At 43.0% G+C, this 19,657-nt stretch overlaps 1 protein-coding gene across 2 annotated transcripts in view; it reads left to right on the top strand.

The window, feature by feature from the left end:
- The window catches only part of myo10 (myosin X), a 179,305-nt gene that overhangs the window by 33,090 nt on the left and 126,558 nt on the right, over positions 1-19,657 (top strand). For both annotated transcript variants that reach the window (XM_033650103.2, XM_078173422.1), the window contains exon 2: positions 18,790-18,888. In XM_033650103.2, the coding sequence (XP_033505994.2) occupies positions 18,790-18,888 (99 nt within the window). The remainder of the gene's footprint in view (positions 1-18,789; positions 18,889-19,657) is intronic.

Below are 19,657 nucleotides of genomic sequence, written 5' to 3'. Positions count from 1 at the left end.
AATGATTTTGGAAGCGGTGTGTGTGATGCATGTCAGTTTGGCCCGATTGGTGACAGAAAGCATGGTGAAGAAACACTTGGAACAGTACAGAAGGATTGGTTGAATGATGCTTTGGTACAGAAGTAGCAGTAGATGGGTGGCAACATAGAGTCCTTTGAGTTTTCGGATAGCTGGCATCATGGTTTGGCTCTACAGAACGTGAACACCTGACTCCCGGGTGAAAGTCCAGGGTTTGTTGGGCCTGTCCGCCACCCCTCCCATTCACTGCATTAGGGTTTTTCCTGCTTCTTATATCACACAGTTTTGGGCGATATTTTGTGAAAGCACCAGAGGTCAACCCTACAATATTGTCGCAATATCAATATCAAGGTAATTGGTAAAATATATCGTCATATTTGATTTTCTCCGTATCACCCAGCCCTACGCTGTACCAGCCCATTCTCATTCCGAAGTCGTCAGATACCACCGCTTTGTCAGGGATTTCGAAGTCAGACACTTGACGCCAAAAGCCATCTTTCGCTGCAGTATGATATTGTCCGGATGTCTGGACGGCACCTGCCACAGCGGGATGATACTCAGCTGGACGGCATCAGGTTGAAGTGCTGCCCAAAACTGTGTGATATAAGGAGCAGGAAAAACCCTAATGCAGTGAGTGGGAGGGGTGGCGGACAGGTCCAACAAACCCTGGACTTTCACCCGGGAGTCAGGTGTTCACGTTCTGTAGAACCAAACCGTGATGTGTTTTTTTCCTCCAAACCCAGCCATTTGCTTTTCTTGTCGTGCTGGAATTGGTAGCAGCATCCCAGAAGGTCAACAGCCGATGCAGAAGGATACCCAGTACATACCATGTAGGCGAGAAAGTCCCGTGACAAAGCGACATTTGATGGCTTAGGATGAGAACACATGGGCTGTACCTACCACACATAGCCGTTAGCATAGCCGTTAGCATAGCCATAGACTCTGAGTCTTGTTAATAAGTCTGCTCAAAATGCAGTGAAATAATCTCAAACTACGCCGTGTTCATCCTGTTTAACCTCAGTTGCTTGTAGCAGTTGGCAGCAGGGTGAGAAAAAAGGGCACATGTGATTCATCCTTGGCACCAAGGTGACACTGCATGTGTTAGAAGCAATTATGTCCTGGCCAAGAGGAAACTGTCCCTGGATGAACTCCCACTCACACACCACTCAAGAAAAAAACGTAACCACACACTCGCTTTCTCAGTGTTGACCATCTCTGAGTTAAGACTGGGCTCTAAATTTATTCCGACCACGGAGCCTCTGAGCTAATGTTGAAGTCATCATGGGTAAAATCAGGCTCAGGAGCAAATGTAAGCAGAGGGAAGCTTGTTAAAAGTTGATCCTGTGGTCAGTGAAAAGGCTCAAAGTTCTGCATCAGTTTCACAAAACACACTTCCTCTTGTTCTCTGCGAACCGTTTTTGATCCCTTTTCTGTTTTTATGTGTTTCCGACTTTCCAGAGAAAACATGTTAGGCATGCATGTGATACCCGTGAGTGATTCTGCTGGGTTTTATGAATGAGTGCAGTCATTTCTGTCATTTCTACATGCAGGCGGCCTTCTCTGCGGTCAGCTCTCACTGTCTGTTGAGATCTGTTATGAACTTCACCTCAACTCATCATCTTCCACCAACACTCTGCATCCACTTTGGGGGAAATTAGCTCACGGCATTTCAGTATGTCTGAAGGAGCTTCAGTTTGTGTGGTGAATCTTTGTGATGAAGCTTATATGGATTTCATATGGTGAATCTTTCTTTACTGGTTTGACATCTGTCCCTCATTTCTGGTGTCATTTGTGGTTTTGGTTCTACCGTTGGCACTGAGACATATTGGAGGGAATCAGTGGTGAGCGCAGTAACTGAAGCTATTAGCTAAATATTTTTTGTGTTTTGAAAGAGACATTGGATTTTACTGTAATGTATTAGTTTAATTTCACGTTTCCTGCCGTAGTGGGTCAGCTTTCTTGCTGCGGTGACCCATGGCAGCTGAGTTTCAGCAGTCGCCCTCCTTGGTCCAGTCTCACTTCTCCAGATGAATGTCTTCTTTGTGCAGTAGATGTTAACAGACAACCTGAACCTGCTTACATGTGGTCCTTCAGCCCACTCTACTGAGCATGAGCAGTTTAGTCACACTTCAAGTGAATGTGAAATTTATAGCAAGTGGTTACACAGTTTAAAAGACCCAAAGAATCTGAGCAGCAACAGGCACTCTGCTAAGAACTAATCCCCCCAACAAACACAATACGAACCTTAGATCTTAGGAATGTTAACTACATCGGAAGCTTAACACATGAAGGGTAACTGTTTTTCTGGATCCCCTTATTTTCCCATGTTTGTGTCAGACTGACTTATGGGAAAAGCAATTTTTGAAATTGGTCCAGTATTGAATGAGCAAGCAGGGCTGCAGTGTAACCACTCTGGGCATTTGGCACCATCAATTTACGTCCACTGAAAGTTTGCTTTTGCCACTGACAGGTTCAGACTGTTATTCTATAGCCCCTTTTACACTGCCAGATTTTCCGCCAATGTTGGGCCGTTTTGCCGGCAAGCTGCGAGCGTTTATACACAGAGCCGGATTGGCGAGTTTATCCGAGGTGCCCAATTTCCCGCCTCGTTGGGTAGACATATTGGCCGAACCCTTTTAGTTTAAACAGACCGAGGCGGCCTTCCGCAACGGGAGGGGCTGTTGATGACTTGTGGGAGTAGCTGTTGATTACGCCGCACGTGACGGTGGATAAACAGGGAACAGCTGATAGCAGGAATTAGTAGTAGCAAGAGGGAAACGCAAACCTGACAGACACTGTAAAGATGAGCAACTGGGGAGACAAGGAATTGCGTGCCCTTCTTTTCCTCGCAAACGAAGAGGCCGTTAACCATCAGATGACGGGGACGGTGAAGAAAGGGCCGACTTATGAGAGAATCGCTGAAGGACTGACCAGCCGTGGCTTCCCTCCCACGTCACTGTTTACGTCACACGCTGAGCTACACGTTTTGTTACTTGCTCACGCCCCCCATTGCCCCGAAAAAGGTGCATTCCGTATAAACAAAAGTAGGCAGGCGGCATTTTGCTGCACTCCCCGATTTTGTTTTTATACTGCCAATGCTGAAAAAAGACTGATTGGGCTTTCCTGCTAATTTGCACAACTCCTGTTTAAAAAGGGCTTAAGTTGTAAGTTGTAATAAACCGGCGCATTCTCATCCCAACTTGTCAAATACTGCTGCTTTGTCAGTGGATCTAAACATCCATATATGACGTGATAGGTACCCTCTTGTGTCAGTTTTGGGCGTTCACGGACAGTGTCTCAATTGACGCTCGTTACATTCATTGTGTCTTTTAAAAATATGTTGTTTTCACAGGAAATGCACAGTTTCTGCCTGTTACAGGCGTAATTTTTTTTTTTTTTTCAAAATAAACTTACTACGTCGGTGAAACATTTTTTCATTTATTTCCTTAGGTTTAGGCAACAAAAGCACATGGTTAGGTTCAGAAAAAATAATCATGTTTTGGCTCTAACTAATGTAATGTCTCGTCATGTGACATACATTACTACTGTTGCATGCTACACATACTCGCACACTATGTTGCTATTAGAATAGCTCCATTGACCTTTGGTTTCACACAGGAAATGAACAGCAGGCTCCCAGGTGAAAGTCCGTCGTTTGTTTGTCCCATCGACCTCCCCTCCCGCCCACCCTATCGGGACATTCTTGCTCTTTATACTACTAGTTGCTGGCAGTATCAGAAATAGCGGCTGCTTGGTGCATATCATACCCCCGAGAAGAGTTTCTCGGTGTGTTGGTGTCTGACGCCGTCATCCACTGACAAAGTGGCAATATTTCACATGTTTGGTCGTGGTCTGCGGCGTCAGAGATAGCCACCCTTTGGTGCATACCATGTCACCACGAAAAGTGCATCTGTACGTCTGTATCAAACACCAAAATTATTAAGAAAGTGGTGGTATTTTTTGAGTTTGGAGTGAGAACAGGCTGAATAAACTCTTAATTCACCCAGTTAGATGTGAGTCTGGTGGGTTTGGCAAAAGCAAAAAGGATTTTATTCTTTAATCAAAGGTCTGTCTCTGTAGGGATCCTTTCCATAATGTCATCAGACACTTGAAATAACAATCTGAGTCTGTCAGTGGCCAAAAACAAACACTTTAATTGGACGTAAATTAAAGTGCACAAATGCACAGCCTGTTTCGTAGCTGCTGGATGCAGCCCTCACGCGCTATACTGGGCAGGAAGGAGGGAGCTGCAAACAAGTATGTGCGTATCAGCAGAATAATAATTATGTCAAGTTATAACAGCGTTCACGAGGGAACAGGATATTTAATATTTGAAAATTAGCTGAGTGTGAATAAATATATGACACTAATATGACAAGGAGATCAGGTTTGAGGTTGAATACTGGGGGGAACTCCAGTGAACGGAGCTTCTGTCATTAATCAGACGTTGTTTGCATGTGAACAGTTATATGTGTTCTTGATCCAGATACTGACAGACGTAGAATGAAGCCAGTAGCCAGATTATTGCAGCTCATGAAAATCACATCAAAAACTTTATTCAAAACTCCAGTCAGCAACTTCTCAAAGCGTCTGATAGGCTGTTGTGAACTAGTCCATGTGTGTCTTATGGCTGCTGCTCTACATGTTCATGTGATCGTAATTAGTCACAGATCATCCACAGCAGAGTGTGTGTGCAGACCTTATGTATTTGTGTGTGTGTCTTTGTCTGTTGGCGTGTTTTCCAGTGAGATAAACACAATCCTCCTTTCTCCATCATCATCAGTCGCACCAGAAATGGCCTCTGCAACTGACCGACCGCTGGCCTTTTTTCTCCCACAATGCAATGAGTCACTCTCTTTATCCTTATAAACACTAAAAGGCCTTGTAAATGCTGACAAAGGCTTTTATACGTGTGCGGGGAGCAACAGCTTCCATCCTTAATTGGTTTCAGCATCTAAAATGATCCAAAATAGACCTACAGCATGCTTTAATAAATCCTTCTTCTGGATTCTTAAAGAAAATGTCTGAATATTCAGAGAGAGCCGTCTGTCGGGCGGATGTGGCTGCAGCACTCCTGCCTCACATATGGCTTTTATTAACCCAGTACAAGCTAACGGCCGTGTTTTGCATTCATTTCTCCATCAGAAAAGTGGGAATTTGGCGTTTCTGTGCCCCACTTATGAGGCGAGTGGGTGTGATCGGGCTGTGATTGGGCTCTGTTGTTCTGCTGCCACATCAAGGAGCCACAGACAGGGAAGATAATGGTTTCTGCTGTGTTAAATCTTTCTTTTCTGTGTCATTTTGAAGGGTAAATTTGTCCCCTTTGTGATGTTCATGCTCGCGTTGTGGAGCTTCAAGCTAACATACTGCATTAATTTGGATGTCAGGGATGGTTTGTTTTTGTCTTTGTGGGAACTAAGACGAGAGGGTTTGGTTCATAGTTGAAGACAAACACCAGTAGCTTTGCACTGTAGCTTTATATTTAATATGTTTTACATTACTGCTGATGATTCGCTTAAGCATGCAATATAAACCAGGGGTGACTGAAAAGTTTTGAGCCTAACCCAGAAAATGGGTAGCTGGGCAAGCCAAGTTCTATTTTGTTTTATAATCTCCTTGTCATCATTAAGCATGTCCACGTTTCAAACTATTTTTGTTTCATTTTTGCAGATCCTTGAAGTGAATAGTGGTCAGTGATTTGTTGTAAATGGAGAAACCTTTCTGTCACCCCTTATATGTATACTTTTGATTGTCTTTCTTAAAGGCCCCAAAAACCACACTGCAGAGACTGTCTGGTTTTGTGTTTTGGGTCGTCTTTTAAATGTTCATTTTTGCAATGTGTGTTTGCAACCAGCACACCAAACTATTCTGGAGACTACTGCCTGTGCTGGTGTGTCCTTGAATGCAGCACCACAAGACTTTTGAAAGTGGTCCCTAATCTCAGCTGCCATCCTACACAAGGATGCATAGAACAAAAAGCTGATATCGTATTTGATTAAAGGACTAGTGTGAAGGATTCAGGGGGGATTTATTGGCAGAAGCTGAATATGATACAATAAGTGTGTTTTCTTTAGTGTATAAGAATTGTTGTGTTTTCGTTACCTTGAGCCAAATGAGCTGTTTATATGTACATGGGGAGCGGAGCCTCGTCTACAGAGATCGGCATGTTGCAACGCCGAGTTTGAACAATAGCCCAAAATGGACAAACCAAGCGTTTGGTTTTTTTTTGTTTTTACTAATTTAAATCTGTTTGTTTTGGAGACGAAGAGACCTCTGTGGATAATTTGGCCCCCAGTAAAAACCTCAACAATGAACACTGGAGGAATTCTAACCGGGAGTTGCAGGTGGTTGCAGGTGGTTGTAATCTGCAATCCTCACAGCTGGACGCCACTAAACCCCCCTAAATCTCACACACTGGTCCTTTAGTTTTAAGTCTATGCAAATTCACACCAAAGTTAATAAATGGTTTATAGTTAATAATATCACACAAACGTAGTAGTGTAAGACTAAAAACTCACTTGAATAAATCATGTTAAACAAATTGGAACTAAGAAACTGCAGAAGTTTTGTCTGATGTAATGATTCAGTTTCACTTCACTGTACATGCTTTACTTTATATACCCTGATTTTCCCAGACAACACAGACACACATATGTGATCTAATCTGCCATAGATGCTGATTATGCACACGCAGGCTCGACTACGGCAACACCAGGGATTTTCAACAAAATCCGTCACCCACCGGTCTCACTTAGTTCACATTAAAGTTTGGAAAACCTTCACGACCCTCTGACGAAATTACATGCCATGTATCATGAATTCCAGGCTGCAGCAGACGTTTGGGGCAGAATAATATGTGGCACTGCTCACTGAGCTGGGTGGTTAAGTGGTATGTACCGTCTAATTAAGGGGTATTATGGTCTGGAAATTCAATAAGGGGAGCTGAAGTGAAGGCAGCAGTTATTATGACAGATGATGTGTATGCGTACTATAGATCCAGCTACCGTCTGGGACGTCATTTACTGACGGGGGGTTTTCATGTGCAGGCTAGCAAAGAAGATACAACTTTGATTGCAATTTAAAAACCTTTCACTCAGAGCAACCGACAGAGTTGCTCCCTCCTATGACTCTAGCAATGATTTTTCTTGAAAGCAAAATGTGTGTCAAGCTCAAAAGTAGTTTCCTGACTCAGTTTGAGAATAAAGACTTCAGTCCGAAGTGGATTAAAAAAGAGTTTGGTTCCAGGAGATAATAAGAGATAAGAGCAGAAATGAGCTGCTTTTAAAGACCGATTGATGGAAGAACATTAAAGCAAGATAAACTTCAAAGGAGATCATGTTAAGCATGTCCACAATCAGCATGATGAGAACTGACTGAACCATTCAAATACTGAATATTTTTAATAATGTTACAGGCGCCAGGGGCAGAAACATCTGTCTGTTATCGAAATATCTTGACTATCACATTGATAGCCACAGACAGACATTCATGATCCCCAGAGGAGGAATACCAGTGACTTTAGTGACTCCCTAGTCCAGAGAAACTCATTTTTACCTTTGCAAAATGTCACAGCAGTCCTGCACAGGTCAGGTGTACGCAGTGGTGTTTTTAGGAATTTACACACCGTATTTATATTAAAAGTATTTTAAAAAATCCCAGTTTATTTTCATGCCTGTCGGGGGCCAGATTTGGTTGAGTATCACCGCCGTAGTCTGACTCACTGGATGTAGACTGTGGCTATTAGCCTACCATTGAGGTGCTGATTTCGGCCAGCATGCTTACTTTGTTCTGCTACCTGCATGCTACCATTTCTTTTTTTTTTAAAGAGCCAAGTGTGAAAGGGGGAGAGAGAGAGGGGGGATGACATGCAGCAAAGAGCCACAGGCTGGATTCGAACCTGGGCCGCTGCAGCAACAGCCTTGTACATGGGCGCCTGCTCTACCCACTAAGCCACCAATGCCCCTCCATTTCTAAATCCCCCTCAGTACAGGTAACAAAAATTACCTCTAATTTAACAAGCTGTGTGCTGAAAATGGCAAGCTTTGTTCATTCAGTGAATTGTTGTAAAGATCTATAACGAATTAAACAACTTGTGAACGCACCTTGGAAAAGCCCAGACTATGTTTCACAGGAGTCTCATGCCCAATTTGTGACATGGCTAGTCGGAGTTAATTTGCCACATCTTTTAATTCTGGCAGTGGCGTGTGTCAGGGGCCGTGACTTCACTAATGTACCGATCCGGTCCACTTCACACGAGCTTCTGTGATGTTATTCTGTGATCCAGAGCTAAAGTATAGTCAAGCTTCACCACTAGGGCTCCAATTATCAAATAACGTTTGTCTTTTTTATCACTAAAAGTTGAATCACACAGTAGCCATGTTTCCATCAGCCTGTTTAGATGCGCATCTAGAAGTATCGCATCGTAAAATTATGATGGAAACGCCAAAATTCGAATTAAAATCCCCTGATTCACACAAACTAAAATACGCTTTAGCCGGGTTTTGGTTGATTCGAAAAAATGTTGATTCGCAAAACGGGGGATGGAAACAGTTATGTTCAAATTAAGTCTGACGTAGCGCACCTCTCTCCATGGTGATATCCACACTCCGGGTCGGGAAGGCGGTAATGCATTTACAAGCTGGTTGCCGACCGCCAGAAAATGTAGAAGAAGAAGAATGCGAGACTTGTTTTGTTTCCAGTTCTGTGGAAAACTTTGTGCGTTTGTCATGTGTTTATGACTGTTTGCATGTGATCATGAACGCATGTGTTTTAATTCATGTTTGTATATCGATGTGTGTGCAGTTGTGTATTCATACAGTGTGAGTGAGAAATGTGTGCATCTGTGTTTACAGATAAATGGGTTCACACTGATGTGTTTGTGTGTTTCTGTCAGTGTGTGTGTTTGTGTCCTTGAGTTTAATCATGTCTGATTGTGTGTTTATTTTGGTGTGTGTGTGTGTGTGTGAGAGCCATTGTGAGGCTTTCCCAGACCTTTCCAAAAGTCAATACAGCAACCTAATCAGTTCCCACAATCCCCTGCTCTCACTCTGTGTGTCCAGTTATTCAAATCTAAATGACCTCTGCCGCTGAGCTTGTGTTGATTGGTTCTCCACAAAGGCTTTGCCAGTTGATTGGTCTGTGCCGCATGCAGGCAAAGGTTCAAGGTCAATTTGCACTCGTAGACTTCCTCCTGGCTGCGTTTCCCAGACAGCAGCTTCCCGCTAAACACTGGTGTGTGTGCATTGTTTCTATTGTGTTGTCACTCACTGTCATCACAGGGGAGCACGCTGAATGCAGTCACTTTTTTTTTCTTTACCCTCAAGACCCAAATTCTTTTGCTGGTTTTGCAAAAGCTATTTAACCTTTGGATGTAAGAATTGTCCTGCAACAGCTGGAACACATGAAGGGCTAAATCTCTAACTCGGTGCAAGTTTTGGAAAGTAAAAATGACCCAATCTGTCCTCGGTCACGCCAAAGAGGAAAGCAGATAAATTAGCGGTGTTGCAAAAGGTGTTTATAAAATGAAAAACCTTCAAGTAAATGTTCCTCTGCAGCACTTTTATTTTGAAATGTTTATCTGTCTTCTTGCTCTCTATTCGCTGGATGTAAGCCAGACAAATTCAAAAACCCTCACGTCATAAATGCTGAAAGAGAGACGGTTTGTCACTTTAACCTCGGTCATAAAAAGAAGTTCCCTCTGCATGTTAATAAGTAATCCGTCTAATCAGCCGTGTTGTGCTTATCTACCAAAAGCAAAACAAAGCGCCTGATACCACCGTCTGTGACACACTATTACTATTACACTGCACTGTTAGTGTGACTGCGACAATGGAACTGCATCTGTACCTGCAGACGTGATAAAGGCGTCTGTGTTTGCTCTGCATCTGCTGCGGATCCTGCCAATGAGTTTAAAGTAAAGGCTGAAGGAGCAGCTGCCTTATTGTTGGCATTTAAAACAGCATCTGTAAGTGACTGTTTCATCTGTGCGTATCAGTGTCAGTGGACGGACAGTGAACGCCTCTCAGAGAAAACTGTTTTAAAGCAATGACGGCTGAATAATCCCTCTTTGATAGCCGAATTTTTTTGAAATCACGTGGCTGTTTTTAAAGGTTTCAAGGACTCCTGGGTCGTGAAACAAAGACAAACACTGAGCACACCTGCACTCAAACAATCAAGATCAAAAACCGGGTGCATAAGCCGTTCGCCCCCGTCTCAGACATCAGATAAACGGTGTGTGACGCGTCGCCTCTGATCCGTTGTTCACCTTTGAAACTGGTGATTTTGAAAGTGCTGCACGAAGCTTTCAGGGGCACGTTTTTTTTTTTTTTACTGCCATTAACACAACCATCTTTTCTTCTTGGTGCGACGTTTGAGGGAGATGGCATGATGAGCATGTGGAGCTTGTACAAACAAGAAGCAGATAATCTGTTCCACTCGGTTGACTGAGGTAAACCTGCTGCTCTGCAGCCGGGGGGACGTAAACCCACAAGGATGTGATTGGTGGACACATAGGGCAATTTCGTAGTGTCTATTGATACAGTATAGTGACAACTAGAGCTGGCATGACTGGAAATATTTGAATTTGGTGTCACGATATTGAGTTTCAGTACTGATACTAAAACTTTTTCTTGAGTCTTCCTACGTTCTCCACGCTGAGTGTGAGCTTTTACCCTCGGACAGACGATACAGGATGCCCAAATTTAAACTGAATGATTTAAAAAAAAAATTCCTATGGGGACAATAAAGTATCATATCGTATACCTCGCTTTTTTCATTTAACATAAACGTTCAATATTTCTTTTTAGTACTCTTCAACCGCAGCTTGCAGAAACTTTGATGTGGGAGCTGTAGTTGTCTTTTTACACAGACAAAATAAAGCCCCTTTCCCAATGTACAAAAACCCACTAACACTCGCTCACATCTGGCTTTTGGCTTTAATGGGAAAGGTTGCAATCGGCATCATTCACTCCCAGGACAAATGACTCAGCAGCAGTCAAGTGGATTTATTGTTTGCAGCTCTAATCAGCTCCAATCAGCAGTGATGGAAATACGACACTTGGCTGCGACAAAATACCATCTCGCTTCAGCACCACAGGACTGAATCAGTAACAGGTATAAAAAAGAAGTAACCTCTGTAACATTGTCACTGGCCTCCATACTACGTTCTACTGTTTACCTGTTTACCTGTTTTCTGACTCGCCCGTGATGTCGAACATGACACATCAGGGAACAAGGGTTCGCCTGTGTTTTAAAAGATGCCTACACATGCAAATCTTTTTTTTTTTTTTTTTAAAGAGTACAATCGTTGGCATTTCTCTTGCAATTATTGCTCATAGCATTGAGTCACAGTATTACTCCTTAAAAGGGACCCGAACACCTGTATTCACCCTCTGTCTGAAACGCTCCATTTTAACACCCGTGCATTTAAGCCCCCCTACCGAAAGAGCCCAGTTTGTAGCAGCTGTGAAATGACTAACAGAGAATAGCTGCACTTTCTACAGTGAAAAATCAAAAGCTTCTAAACACAACCAGACATTTTCCAGCTGGAATATGATCCAAAAATGAACATTAGCAACCAAGATAACATGTTTCCTGACATTAGCATGCAGCTACATGTAGCAGTGTACTTGCAGTTGTGCAATGAACTAATTAAAGCTTGCAAACACAACTGCTAGCTTAGCAATAGCTTCATGTAGCAGTGTAGGCTACATAATGTAAACACTCAGAGCTTCTGAGTTCGGAGCAGGACTGTGGCTGAACAGATCCGGTGTAGACACTGATGGAGGGCTGCAGCTGTTGCTGATGTGCTGCTTTCTCTGTGCGGCTGGTGTAGACGAGGTCAAAGTTCAGCAGTGGCAACATGGTGTTCACACACTCAGTAGAAAACAACTGGACGTCTGCTGCCACGTTTATCGCCAGATCATTGCGAATGTTCTGTGCGTCTTCCCCGTAAACGTCTGCCTGCTGTCCTCACTGGAGACAGTGAGACGTCTGAAGAGTAAATACAGCAAACAGTGCCAGCTGTTTTTAAGGGCAACAATGCATCATCTCTTAGAGAACATACCAGCAGTTGTGTTGAGTCAGTTTTAGTGCTCAAAAAAAAAAAAAAGATGGCCTCACAGGCTTTCGCATTGAAGGCTCTGATAGAGAGGATGGCTGTGGCCGAACACAGGACTCTGTTTGTTATGGGAGAGGAAGAGGAATCTCTCAAATGAGACAGCTGCTCATTTCCAACCCCGACGGCGTATGAACGCTTCCAGCACCACAGATCCTCGTTTTGCCAGCTCCCCCCAGCCCCGCGTCCCACAGAGAGAGCATTAGCCACACATGTCGAGGTTACACAGGGAAAATACAAGCAAGAGAAGGGTCACTGCCTCGGTTTTACCCCCAGAGCTTTCAGGGCGGGAGGTCTGTGTTGGTGTTTTGGTTTCTGGCCGGGAGGAGGTGTCAGGACTGTGATAAAGGCCAGAAAAAGGCGCCTCTCTGGACAATTGACACATGTGGCTGACTTCATGACTGAGGATGTTATACAGTGCTGGGATGGGCCGAACTCCAACTCTTATGGATCTGAAAGGACTCAAACCACAATCAACCATGGCATGTCAGCTAGGCGTGACACCTGCCAAGCTGCAGACTGCTGTTGGAGAATAACAAAAAACAACTGGGTTTTTTTTAACAACCAGATGCCCCCAAACGTGGGTGTTTTTTGGGGACTCATGGCTGTTTTTCCAGCTGCTTTTCAGCCCCCAAAGTTGGGGGTTTCTTTAGGGACCTGTCGTTTTTCCTGCGACTTTTAAGGCACCAAACATGGGTGTTTTTAGGGACACGCCATTTTATAAAAACAACTTTTCAGCCCCAAACAGTGGTGTTTTAAGCGGCCCATGGCTGTTTTTCTATCAGCTTTTTAGGCACCAAACGTGTGTGATTTTTAGCGACCCATGGTTGTTTTACAGCAGCTTCTCAGCCCCCAAACATGGGTGTTTTTTAGTGACCCTTGGCTGTTTTTCTAGCAGATTTTTTGCCCCCATGTGTAGGTGCTTTTAGGGACCAGTCACTGTCTTTCTAGCATTTTAGCCCCTAAACATGGGTGTTTTTCAGGGACTTGACGTTGTTTTCTGCCCACCAGAGTTTTTTAGGCCTCTAAATGAAGGTGTAATTTAGGGACCCATCACTACTTTTAGGGAGCTGTAGCTGTTTTTCCAGCGTTTTTTCAGCCCCCAAACTTGGGTGTTTTGTAGTGAACCCTGGCTGTTTTTCCTGAAGCTTTTCATTCCCCAAAGATGGGCATTTTTTTAAGGACCTGCCGCTGTTTTTCCTGTGAGTTTTAGGCAACAAATGTTGGTGTTCTTAGGGAACCATCACTGTTTTTCCAGTGCCTTTTTAGCACCCAAAGATGGGATTTTTTCAGTGATGTTTTGCTGTTTCTCCAGTGGTATAGTGCAACCAAAAGCAGTTGTTCTTTTTACAGAGACATTGCTGCGATTCCTGCAGGGGTTGTGGCACTAGAAATGATTTTTTTATTTACTGAGATTTCTCAAAAACCTTTCTAGATCTTAATTTTCATCAAATGATGCAGATAGCAGCTCTGAGTGACTTGCAGGATGTCCTATCAATATCAACTCCTTGTCAAATACTTCCCAGAACATTACGTCTGCCCTCAGAAAGTGATTGCTGACATAACAGAGAAACCAAACATCAGGTTATTATCAAACATGTTTGATGATACAGTTATCTGTCTAGACAACTGTAGATAAACTCAAAATAAATTGCTTTTCTTATGATGAGTTAGATTTTTAATTCCTCAACAGCTTCTTTCCCAGTTTAATAATCTGCCCTGTTGCTACAGGTCACACTCCGACACCTCTGACTTTGCTCTGTGAGATAGTTTACTCAGGTTTAACTGGAATGAGAGGCTCAGAGGTCCTACTGGTGCAACAGCTGGGCCTTGATCCACAGCTCCCAGTCCCAGTCGAGACTCTTTAGCGTCTCCCTGTTCATGTGTTGACATTAGCTCGGCGGAGGCCCAGCTTCCTTTTATGTCTCCGCGCTGGTAGAAAATCCACACAACAGAAGTTTGGGATTATTTTTCCTGCTTCATTTAAAAAGTTGTTGGTTTTGTGTTGAGGGGGTTTTGTGACGTCTCGAGTCTATGAAAGCTGATCTGTTTGATTTCTGGTGGTTCAAGACATTTCTAGAATGTCATGGTATTTATTTGTGGAGCCTTTTCAGCACAGTGAAAATCAATATTGGGGAATCTCAAACATTCATGACATTGGATGGTTTGAAGCCCAACTGGAAGGATATTAGACTGAATAACTCTAATAAACCACAAAGTAAGACTGTTTTCAGCAGGAAGTTTCACAGCCTCAATGTGCTTCAAACAGTGTACTGGTTGGAATGACAAACAGTGTCTGAAACCTGCTTTCTGATGGCAGAATATGGAAGTGCAGCATTGAACAATATTTGTAACTTTCTAAGTAGATGGTAATGAGGGTCACTCTACACAGTGGAAGAGTGAATTTTCATTCTTCTCACACAAAAATATGTGCCTGTTTTTACCATTCATTGTGTCTTGTGACCTGTTATATGGACAAGTTTGTTTGAAGCATACAGAGGTGTTGTGTTTTGGCTCCTGTTAGTTTGTCTCATCTGATAGTTTGTCGAAAATCTCAAAGGCTCGGCAGCATATTTCTGAAAAATTTACTGAAAAATGACATCATTGGCTAAGACAGAAATTATTTATGCGGCAGATCTAAATCCATTTGAACCATCATGTGGCATTTATAAGCACTTGAACCATGAGATGTATCCATCCAGAAAAATGTTGGCATTGTACGTTTCTGCAAACCACAGATATGTCACATTTGTACATTATTATGTGGTGGATACCTTGAAACTTCACATTTGTACGTTTCAAAAATGCAGTGGTTAATGTGTGATTATGTTTAGGCACAAAAACACTTGGCTGTGGTCAGGAAAATATCATGTATATATCATTCTGCAGCTCCTCTTGGTAACAGATGACTGCTTTTTGTCGTACTGTCCCCTCTGCAAAAACAGTGACAAGTTGCTACAAAACAGCCATGTTAGGAGGCTAAAAAGCCGCTGTAAACCCAGCAATTGCTCACTAGATCAACAGTGGTTTTGTTGTTTGTTGGTTTGAGCGGTGGTCGGCAGTAGGGTCGCAATGGCATGACATTTTCATGGTATGATAACTGTCCAAACAATGTTTCTTTTTCTTTGCAAAATGACTTTTGCACTTCTCTGAAAACACATCTCATTGATTATTTTCCAACATGGCTGATAAAGACTACCATTATTGCTCATACACATAGTGCAATTGCAGCCAAATTTAGGAGACGTGTCCACATACGAACTCTGACTCGTCTTTGGTGCTGCAGCAACATGATGGATTTAAATAGCTATAACTTTGTGGCCAAGAGTTGGAATGTCTTTAAGTTTTGCACAGTTACAAAGCCTTAATATTCCCACTCATAATTTAGGTTTTCTCAAAAATCATGTCTGCCTTTAGTTTTCCTGCATTGTGTCCATCATATTTAAAGTTTCTAAACATTTTCTGTTGTTAAAAGAACAATTTTATAGTATTGTGAAGCCTTAGTGGAGGTACAGGCTCTACATGTGCTTACTTTTTTTGTCTTTCTTTTATTAACTTAAGTGTATTTTTTTATCCATTAACAAAGATATCCACCTCGGCTCCTCCTTTTCTTTGGTCCATCGAAAAGTACAAACGAGATCTTTGATGTTCAGAGTTCAGGCAATCAGTGGTGATGAATGAGGGTGATGAGGTGAAGCACAGGCTTTTGGCGCAGAGCCCTAGTTTAAAATTGGGCTAGTAGCTCTGTAGGTCAAAGTGTGTGAGTGTGTGAGTGTGTGAGGAATAGAGGGAGGGAGGGAAGGAAGGAGGGGAGAAGGAGTGGATTAAGGGCGGAGGGAGGGAAAGCACAATAAGATAGTGTGCCACTGTGTGATGCCTCTTTCTCCCCCCTCAGCAGAGGGAGGGAGGGCGACACACGCTGTCCACAAAGAACATGGATGTATATGTGGGTGTGTGTGTGTGTGTGTGTGTTGGGGTCTTTGGTGGTAAAAGAGCCTTTAAAGTGTGCTGGGAGGAGGGAGACCCTTCTCTTTCTTTCTTTCTCCACCCAAACTTGGTCCGAGCATCAGATTCCTCCGGTGGTGCACATCAGGAATGTCCATATGGTCTCAGCTGGTAAACAGCACACGCCTTCTCTTTGTGTATGGCACAATGGAACATCATCCTTTGTTTGGTTCCTTTTTGTAGCATCAAAGAGCCAGACGTCCACTGCTGTCAGCATCACAATGACGTGTTCTGTCTATGTTTCTGTGTCTGTTTTACAATAATGAATAAGTTTAGATATGCGCTTTATTTGAATGGTAAGGCTGATCTTATTCTATCTGCACAAGTTTGCTTAAAAGCAGGCCCTCTTTTACTTCAGTCCATCAAGGATCTCTGTTCGCAGTGAAAGCATGCAAGGAAAAATGCAGTTTTCTTAATGAATTCAACGCAACGGATGAGTAGTTGTTATACAAGATGTCATTTGGAGGATGAAGTATTACTTTGACATGGGCAACAAAAATTAAGACAAAATTTGATGAAAGAGAAACTACATTCTCACTGACAACTGCAGATTATTTTTGCGCCTCTGCAAGATAACGTCTGCTTTCATAATTTGCACATCAGCAAAGTAAAGAACAACGACTCAATTCTCTGTCAGACTTAGTGACTGTGTGATCAAAAGATGAGTTTGTTTATGGGTTTCCTCAGAGCGTCCCAGGACCGCTTCAGTCATGCAGTTTCCCTCTTCAGAGAGGACAACCGAGGGTTTAGAACAACACAGCTCCCCTCTGATCCACTGCTGACACTGCAGACCTGAGCTTTACCCCCGTTTGTAAGTGTGTATGTGTGTGTGTGTGTGTGTGTGTGTGTGTGTGTGTGTGTGTGTTCCATCCTCTAACTTTTTCCCAGCCAGGTGCCCCTCTCCACCGCACCACAGCGACTCGGTCAGAATGAGGGTTTGTGGGTCAAAGGTCATTCATATGCCTGGTTTAGAAAGAGGAGGGGCATCTCTCAAAAGTGCAGCGTTTGTTTTTCCCATTAGCATTAGCTTGTCACGCTAATGAAGAGCGGCACATGTGGCTTTGCGATTAAGAGGGAATCCACTTCGAGGGCCCCTCCGTTCTGCAGCTCAGTCATATTTCAACAAGGGGAGCTTTGCAGAGTCTGAATTTCCCACTGAACAAATATCTTCAGTAGTCATAGACGGGAGGGGAGCAAACTGGAGGATTGTTCATGTACTGCACCTCAATCTGTGCTGTTGAAAAAAATAAAAAATAAAATCTAAATCTGTACACACTATTTTGGTACTGTGGCCACATCCAAAGCCAAAATATATAAAAAGACAAAAATACAAATCTCCAAACATACAGTTAAGACCCTGACTTTCTTCCTAAATTCCCCAAATTCTCTGCTAATTCTCCACAAACACAGCAGAGTGGGGGAACTGTGGTGATTAAATATCCAGCTGTCAGCTGTGAGGGGAACGCTGTAGCAACCAGGAGCTGTAAACTCGACAGGTCAACAGGTATAAAGTGTTTTCTGACTCTGCTCCACTGTCGGTCACTAAAAGGCATCAATAAACATGCAGGTTTACAGGCCTCCTGGGTGCAGGTACAGATCTCTGAAACCCAACACTGCAGAGTTTTCCACGCTTTGTCCACAGCTGAGGGCCTCTTATTGGTCAGAGAAAGGTCAGTGCTGTGGTAATGCCATGGTAACAACAGATTGAGGCTAGTACAGCCTCTTGTGCCATTAGTGCAAAGTATAACATTACATGACCTCAAAATCCACTTTATTGAGACCACAAAATAATTTCATGAACACAGATAATCTGTTGATGAGCTCAACCAACTGGCAGAACTGTTTTGGCGTTTCTTTCTGGGCCATTTTGGAAGTCCTGTTCTTTGTTTTGCAAAAATAAGATCCACTGTTACATGAAAACACTGTTGCTTTGCTTCTGGACCTTCCTTTTGTCAGCACAGTTGCCAGAAGAAAATCTTTGCATTGCACGTTTCTGCAAACCATAAATTTGTACATTTCATATCAGTGTTTCTAAAGTGAGGTTGTATATGAGATGACTGTCATCTGGAGATGGTGTGTTACCCTGGTGAGATGCTGGCCAAGTGGCAGACCACTGTTCGAGACCAAAAAACAACAAAACCAGTTGTGTTTAATCGAGTCATTGCTGTGTTTCCAGCAACGTTTTAGACCCCAAACATGAGTGATTTGTATCAACCCATTGCTGTTTTTCATCGGGGGGCAGTGCCACTAAAAGTGGTTGTTTTTTACTGAGACATCGCTACATTTCCTGCCGAGATTGTGCCACCAAAACTGGGTAGTTCAAGCCGAAACATGATCTTTTCCTATCCATAATGAAGTGGTTTTTGTGCCTAAACCTAACCAAGTCATTTTAAAAATGTAACACAAAACAAAGGTAATATATGTGTGGTTTGCAGAAATGTACGATGCCAATGTTTTTGCTGTTCAGTTGGTCGTTCTCGTGTTGAACTGAGACTCCTGAGCTCTGCCCACATCTAGAGATCCTGGTTTGAAGTATTTAATTGGTTTCCTTTGTTGAAGCCTGTTGTATTTGGATTTGTGTTCTTCAGTATGAAGTCAACTCTGGTACTTGACAGGTAAAACTCATACATGTTTTTCGTCTTTTCCTGCAGGGTGACCGGGTGTGGTTACGGGAGGATGAGCAGTACCTTCCCAGCACCGTGTCCTCGTGCTCTGGAGGGGTTGTTGTCTTTGCCACAGACTACGGCCAGGTAAGAACCACAAAAGGTCATTTTGTGTGACCTTGAGGGTTGGATCCCATCAGAGCGTCCTATCCTCTCTCAGCACTTTTCACCCCTTCAAAGAATGTTGACTGTATACAAACTCAGGAACTTTTCCTGGCCCTGTGGCCGTTTTAGTTCCTGGGGCATGCTGCACTTCCTGTCTCCCACAAAGTGCATTCAGTTAGAATTGGGGGAAAGGGACATGAAGTGCATTAAGTGAGAGCCAAAACATTAACCGTACGGAATTTGCTAATTCTTTAAGTTTAGTCACTCATTAAAGCAGAAAAACAAACAAAGAACAAACAATGAAGGAACTCAAAGATTCCAATGTTGTTTCATTATGTGCCAAACCATGCGATCACTTTTTATTTCATTATGAATTTAATTTGTGTATAATATCCACAGTGCTTCAGATGTGGTGAAGTAACATAACTGAATTCACTAAAGTCACCTTTAGCAGGCAGCTCCTCTAACTTGGCAGAAAATGTTCCTTCTGTTTCCTCAGTTGACTTTATTGTTCCATAGAAACAAACAAACCAGGCAAAGTTAACCGTTTGCTTTCCTGACAAGGAAAATTCCCATCTTTCTCATTCATCTTCCGACACTGACAGATTCTCTCATTAACCACCAAGAGAACAGAACAAAGGCTTAAAGAGGTCCACGTATAATTTGGGATCAGCTCAAGATGCTGCAAATCCCCTAAACCCCATATGGTTGTGCATTACCTCTTTGATCCATGTGTTGTCAAAACAGCAGA

The sequence above is a fragment of the Epinephelus lanceolatus genome, chromosome 12 (assembly GCF_041903045.1).
Source record: "Epinephelus lanceolatus isolate andai-2023 chromosome 12, ASM4190304v1, whole genome shotgun sequence".
Lineage (NCBI taxonomy): Eukaryota > Metazoa > Chordata > Actinopteri > Perciformes > Serranidae > Epinephelus > Epinephelus lanceolatus.
Note: the sequence above shows the minus strand (reverse complement) of the source record. Positions and strands in the feature narration are given on the sequence as shown.